The sequence below is a fragment of the Phoca vitulina genome, unplaced genomic scaffold (assembly GCF_004348235.1).
Source record: "Phoca vitulina isolate PV1807 unplaced genomic scaffold, GSC_HSeal_1.0 scaffold20, whole genome shotgun sequence".
Classification (NCBI taxonomy): domain Eukaryota; kingdom Metazoa; phylum Chordata; class Mammalia; order Carnivora; family Phocidae; genus Phoca; species Phoca vitulina.
In genome coordinates, this window is record NW_022589723.1 from 1676367 (window position 1) to 1684210 (window position 7844).

Sequence of the window (7844 nt, forward strand, 5' to 3'; positions counted from 1 at the left end):
ATGTTGTTTTCTGCAGTTTCAAAATAAAAGGGAGTTTTCCTTCATTAGAATGGGGACACACAAAAGGAACATGGAAGAAAGTGGGGGCAAGTGAAAAACTCCTGAGTCTCAGTGACTGAGAGTCACAACTCCCAAAGCAAGAATAAGGTATGGAGAAGAAAAGTTAAAGAATTTTCTATGTTTCAATTTCATTAAATAAATTATTTACTTAAAAAATTTCCAATTTCAAATATAGAACATGTTTAATACATAATATTTGTGATAATCAAGAAATATAGAAAAATACATACCAGATATATAATTATACCACCCAAAGTAAAGCACTAAAACACTTTGATGTCTGTGACTTTGACGTATATTTTACTGAAATCAAACTCTCTTTTTCATATATTCAACTATTATTTATATATATATATATATTTTAAAGATTTTATTTATTTATTTGAGAGAGAGAGTGAGAGAGAGAGCGCAAGAGGGGGTAGGGTTAGAGGGAGAAGCAGACTCCCCGCCGAGTAGGGAGCCCGATGTGGGCCTCGATCCCGGGACTCCGGGATCATGACCTGAGCCGAAGGCAGTCGCTTAACCAACTGAGCCACCCAGGCGCCCTATTTATATATTTTCTTAAACATTTTGTATTTTACCTTGGCTTATTTTTATATAGGGCTCTTGAAATTTTCCATATCAACTTATAAGAATTTGATATTAAGGACATATATATTTGGCTACTTTTCTCTAGTTCAGCTTTGCCTTTTAGAATTTTGAATATGTTTTTGAGGTAATAGGGAGCTTGCTCATCTTCACTTAATAAAATCTATTAACCTTAATTTCTGTGGTTTCTGCCTTTGTCATGATCCTAAGCCAATATTATAAAATACAACAAAGCATGTTATTCACTTATATATTTCTATCCTTTATTGCTTGAACTATTATTCATATATTTAAAGTATTTGAATTCATTTTTATTTAAGACTGTGTAGTTTACCAGCCTATTTATTCCCAAGTAACCGCAACTTTATCCTAAACAGTGTATTTTTTTTTTTAATATTTTATTTATTTATTTGACAGAGAGAGACACAGAGAGAGAGGGAACACAAGCAGGGGGAGTAGGAGAGGGAGAAGCAGGCCTCCCGCTGAGCAGGGAGCCCGATGCGGGCTCGATCCCAGGACCCTGAGATCATGACCTGAGCCGAAGGCAGACGCTTAACGACTGAGCCACCCAGGCGCCCCCTAAACAGTGTATTTTTAATATAGGACTCTTCTACTAAAGTCTCAGGTTTCTTACAACTCTTTATTATTCTATTCTTAGGAAGGTAAAGTATCAATCATTTCATTACTCTAGCTTTCTAACACATTTTAAAATCAAAAGATTTGGGATGCCTGGGTGGCTCAGTCATTAAGCATCTGCCTTCCCCTCAGGTCATGATCCCAGGGTCCTGGGATGGAGCCCCTCATTCGGCTCCCTGCTCTGCAGGAAGCCTGCTCCTCCCTCTCCCACTCCCCCTGCTTGTGTTCCCTCTCTCACTGTCTCTCTCTCTGTCAAGTAAATAAATAAAATCTTTAAAAAAAAATAAAATCAAATCAAAAGATTTGTTTCACTCATTGTTGTTTTCAAGAATTGTCCTGGAAATTCTCAGAGGACACTTTGGAAGGGCTGGTGGGAAAAAAGGGCAGAAGATATCTTCTCGCCTTTTTTAGTGAGTTGCTTTGTCACAAGTGGATATATGACATAGAATGTATTTCCAATCCTGGCTATCTGTAATAGATCGCCAAATCCATAATATCACCTTTAGTGCTGCTGCAACTATAAATGTTTTAGGAAGTAGATGATAAACCAGCATAAGCTACAAGTTACAATTATTTTGTAAGTTTCTTACAGCTATATGTAACATAAATGATTTTCTGATTTGAAGTCCCTAAATACCAACTACATTTTGGGGAGCATTTATCCAGGGCTAGAATCTAATTCAACTTTATTAAATTTTACAGAACTTGACTTATAAAAATTGGAATCTGCATTAACCCTATAAGCTAATATACCCAGAGGTAAGCACTCTTGATACATTAATGAATCTATGTTTCTCTGAGATTTGTATGAAATTTGTATGTGGGTACATAATTTTCCATAAAATGTTATAATAATCTCTTTAAAATATAACATTTTAAAATTTAATAATACATCTTAAAAATATCTCCATATGAGCACATATAAGTTTACATTCTAAATCATTTCATTAATGACAGACTTTGGAGGAGCTTTCCAATTTTTGGTTATTAAAGATAATAGTACCAAGAGCACTTTGACTATATTTATTTGACAAACATGTTTTACTGTTATTTGTTGCTGTCATCATCAAGTAGAGCTTTTCTGATATTTTCAAATTGGTTTATTTTTAGGTTCTTGAGCCAATATCAAACTCTGTTATATAGCTTTATAGGAGGTCTTGATATAGTATAAATCCTCTAGCTTTGTTCTTCAAAATTGCCTTCCCCATCTTGGCCTTTTGCCTTTTGATATACATTTCAGAATAAACTTGATTTCCAAAAGTCACCTTGGATTCACATAGGGAGTATGTTTAATATGTACATTAATTTAAAGAAAACTGACATATTCACAATTCATGAACCTAATATATCTCTTCATTTATTAGATGTCTATTTTGATGTCATATTTAAATTATTATGTTGTTTACCTATATATTTAAATCATTAATTAGAGATTTCCTAATATTGAACCATTTTTGCATTCCTACAATAATAGTGGTTAGACTGAGAGCTAACAAAACACCAAGATTTGTAAGGAAGTGGTTGTGTAAATTTGTATAACCCTTTGTTGAGAATTTGACATTATTAGGTTAGTTGAAAATGACTTAGTAATTCTACTTCTAGTTATATAATCTTCAAAAATTCTTTCACATGTAAATAAACATGTAGCTATACATTAAATGCACTATTTTTTAAAAACTGGAGTAACTTGACACACAATAGTGTATTAGTTTCAGATATTCAACACAGTGATTCCACAAATCTATATGTCATGCTATGCTCACCTCAAGTGTAGCTAGCATCTGTCACCATTCAACCCTATTACAGTACCATTGACTACAGGCCCTGTATTGTACCTTTAATTCCCCCATGACTTATTCATTCCATAACTAGAATCTTGTGTCTCTCACTCCCCTTCACCCATTTTGCTCATCCTTCCACCCCTCTCCCCTCTGGCAACCATCAGTGTGTTCTTCTATGTGTGGAGTCTAAAAAACAAAACAAATGAATAAAGAAACAAAAAGCAGAATCCGACCTATAAATACAGAAAACAAACTGATGGGTGCACCATTTTTATAATAGCAATTCCTCAGTAAAAATAAAATTTTTTCTCAGAATTTTGTTATGATAGGGTATCATTTATTCATTTTTTATAAGCCACACACAAAATAGTAAGATAAGTGAAATTTTCCTATGCCAGTAGTTTTTATTTTATTTAAAATTCTGCAAATGATGGATAATAAAAATATTTATTAATTCTAAATAATAGTATGAATATTTCAATTGTTTTATTCTTATATTCTCCAAATTCTTAAAACATTTCAAAATATTTTAAAACTACGTTGTATCTATTTCTATGAATGAGGTCTTCAGTCAGATATAAACTCTTTTGTGTTTTTTTTCCAATTTTTTCATTTTTTTCAGATGTCACATTTTTTTTTTAAGTCTCAAAAAATTTGTCTGTTACTACTATCTCTTCATGGATATCTATGCTATCTTCCTTGATACTTTGCATCAAAATTTCTGGCTGGCATCATTCATGCTTAAATGGATGTCATTCTACATGGGTATGCCTTAGTCATCTAGAAGCACATAGATGCGTTCCCTATAGATCCTCCTTTGTTTATCAAAACTCTATAATTATACTCTCTTACAAATGATATGGATGTTATACCAAATCCACTAGGATGTTCAGCCACCTGACAAAGAAACTAACTTAAGTGAGGCAGTAGGAAGCCAGCAGCAAGCATCCATTTATGCCATACCTGAGCACTGTACCTTCCTATCTACTAAATTCATAAGCATGGAAGTAAAGTCAGAGCCCATGGGAGAAGACCCAGACATCTGAGGCTTTCTTCCACCTTATGGAAAAAGAAGTTGAGAAGCCATTTCAATTTGGCCAACCATATATTCAAGTGTCTCAAAACTCATAGTGTTTATTATCGCTGCTCATCTGACTTTCAGCAGCCACTACAGAACGGACTCCTAGATTCTCCATGTTCTATATTCCATCTTAATTTCATTTCTCTTGGTCCTACTTTTCAGTTAGAAAACCACTTTGGCCTCTCCTTCACTGATACGCACTGTAGAAATAGATTTCAAAATGGAAGGGTCCTCTTCTTTGCCCATGGACTAAAAATAAATCTATACCTTATCCTCGAAAATGGTGGCAAAGAACTTCTAAATTCTTTCACCAACTCAGATACTTTTCTCAAGATTAGTGCAGATATGAGTTAAGTAGTGCCGACTATAATTTTCTTCAAATGTCTTAGTTTATGGCAGAAATTCCTCATAAGCTTTGCTAAGAAATTTTGTCTATTCTTTTTTTCAAAAATTTTTGGATTCAATGTTGTTCAACACTTTTGATTCTTTTTGCACATTTCAGTGGATTTTAGGGAGCAAAGTTAAGTGTATATGTATTTCATCTCTCAACTTTAATTCATAGATTTTAATCTATTTTGATTTTGTTTTAGGTAACATATGCCAACACCCAAACAAATGGAGAAACAAAATCACTCCATGGTGTCTGAGTTTATATTGCTGGGCCTCACAGATTTTCGTGAGTTACAGATTTGCTTTTTCTTGTTTTTTTCCATTATCTACATAGCCATTATACTAGGTAACCTCATTATTATCTTGGTAGTAAAACTGGACCCTCACTTACACTCTCCCATGTACTTCTTACTGGCCAACCTTTCCTTTATTGATATGTCCCTGGCCTCCTTTGCTACTCCTAAAATGATCTGTGCCCTAATTAGTGAAAATAAGGCTATCTCCTATGAAGGCTGCATGGCCCAGATGTTCCTCCTTCACCTTTTAGGTGGAAGTGAGATGATGCTGCTTGTAGCCATGGCAGTTGATAGATTCATTGCCATATGCAAACCCCTCCATTACAAAACTATCATGAGCCATCGTGTTTGCATAGGACTTGCACTTCTGTCCTGGACCACTGGTTTTGTGCACACTATGAGCCAAATGGTGTTCACAGTGACTTTACCATTCTGTGGCCCCAATGTTGTGGATAGCTTTTTTTGTGATCTGCCTCAGGTCATCAGACTTGCTTGTACTGACACTTACATCTTGGAAGTATTAGTCATTGCATTCAGTGGACTACTTTCTTTGTTCTGTTTCATCTTCCTGTTCATCTCCTATAGCACCATTCTGATTACTGTCCGGCATCGCTCGTCCAGTGGGTCTTCCAAGGCTTTATCCACTCTTTCAGCCCACATTACAGTGGTGGTACTGTTCTTTGGACCCTGCATCTTTATCTATATATGGCCATTCAACAGGGTATCCATAGATAAGATCCTCTCTGTGTTTTACACAATTTTCACTCCCCTTTTAAATCCAATCATCTACACATTCAGGAATAAAGACATGAGGAAAGCAATAAGAAAAATAAAGACCAAGCAAGTGAGTTCCAGATCAACCTTGTAACTGATACATTACAATCATCAAAGTCATCATCATCATCATTGTTGCCATTATCATCATCATCCAAAGATAATGAGGTATTTGATTTTGTATCAACCATAAGTCACATTTTTGGGAAATGGTAATCCTTCCCTACACAAGTATATATGTGCAATAAAACATCTGGAATCATGCATCAAAATACAAACCATACCAATATAATCCCATTCATATATGTTGTAATTTTCAGTTTTTTATAAACTAAATGAGATTCTAAATAAGTATTTATTGAGTTCTAACCATGGATGAGGCACTTTGCATGTTTTCTCTTCACAATGATGAAAATAGAGCATATTATTAACATAGTCTCAGTAGAAAACTGAGAATTATAAAATTTAATGAACTTGCCACAGAAATTGTAAGTACTAGACCGAGAATCAGATCCTCCCTCTAACTTCAAAATATATGCTTTTCTAATAGATTAATTTTCTATCTAAATTTTAATAACATTCATAAATTTGTTTCCCGTCCCCTCCTTTACATGTTTTCAATAAATAACTCTTTCCAACAAGAGGATAAAACAATCTCCCATTGATCTGAAGGTCAAAGTCACCAGCCATTTCAGTCTCTATACCTCTGATTTAACAGAAGAACTTATTAAGCCAGCTGAAAAGACTGATCCCAATTATCAAGGTATACTAGGATTAGTGTTACTCAGTAGGGTAGGGAAATCATGTATGAGACTCAAGTGATTCTTTGTGGTGCCTCATAATATTTGCACATCAAGTAATAACAGTAAATGAAAATGTTTTCCACAGTGGCTACATCAATTTACATTCCCAGGATAACATTAATGGTGACTAGGGGTGACTACATATATTGTGTGAGCACTGACTAATGTATAGAACTGCTGAATCAATATATTGTACACCTGAAATGAATATAATATTGTATGTTTATTGTATTTCAATAAGAAAAGTAAATGAGAAGGGCATGAACCAATAAAATTTTAAATTTAATTCACTCTACCAAGTAAGGAGTCATCATTATTGGAGATATTAGATGTAGACAAAAGAAGAAAGCAATTGGAAGTAAAAGAAAACAACCGAGGACAACTGAGTCTCGTGACCCATTAGTAGGAAAACGATGATTATAGTAACTAAGGATATTTTCCTCCTGAATTGTGTATTATGGTAAAATTGTGTATTTATGGTATTTATTAAGAAATTTCAAAATCCTTTTTTTCTTTTATTTTTCCTCACCAAGGAGATGTTGGTGATTAATTTTACTATTTAGTCTCTAGGTTATAGAATATTCCTGTGGGATTATGACTAAACTAGAGGAGATCCCAACACTACACTGAGATGGATATAGTAATTTATGAGAATATTTAGCTTTATGCTTGGAGGAAAAAGGGGAGAATGTCTTAATTTGTATGTACGATAAATGAATCTTTAGGTTGAAGCAACTGTCATTGACTGGAAGTTTAAGTAAAGGTGGATTGATGTGCATGGATGCTGAGCAACCAAGTGGGAAGATGATTCTGAATATTTCTCTTTTGACTCTCAGCCCCTTATTAGCTCCTCTGTAGTCCTCTCTCTATAGGAGATAGCTACAAGCCTGAAAATTACATTTCCTGAACTCCCTTGCAAACTTATTCTTATCAGGTTCTATCAGTGGGAGATATTAACATGATACTGGACAGCAGGAAAAAGGGAGAAGCTTTACATTCCTCTGCTTTGGGCTCAGGCAGCAGCAGTATTGGGCAACTGTGGACTCCAGAATTATTTTGGGGGGTTCAGCAGCATCAGTAAGGTTGAAGGATCCAAGGCTCCTCTAAAGCTTCATCAAGTGCATAGCTCTTATCTTCTTAGTCAGTAATAGGATAGAGGTTTCAACATCACTAATGGTGACACTGATCCAGCAGCATTTAGGGATTCTGGGTAATGTCTCTTCCTCTTTTGCTCATCTAGCCTTCAAGGTGGTAGTTGTTTATACTTACCCTCAGTAATATCATTTTCTCCTATCTGCTCCTCATTTCTGAGCTGCAAATTTTTATTTTCAACTTTCTACTGAGCCATTCCCTGTGCATCTTGAAGACATATCAAGCCCAAAACGTAAAAACTAAATACGTTACCTACCTTCCCAAACCTGTTATTTTTCCTGCA

General features: G+C 34.7%; 1 protein-coding gene across 1 annotated transcript; it reads left to right on the plus strand.

Annotated features, from left to right (window-relative positions):
• The first annotated feature begins 4758 nt into the window (after positions 1-4758).
• LOC116640470 (olfactory receptor 4K13-like) lies at positions 4759-5700 on the plus strand. The gene has a single exon (XM_032417518.1). It carries the CDS (start codon positions 4762-4764, stop codon positions 5698-5700), a length of 939 nt encoding a protein of 312 aa, XP_032273409.1. The 5' UTR covers positions 4759-4761.
• Positions 5701-7844: the final 2144 nt, after the last annotated feature.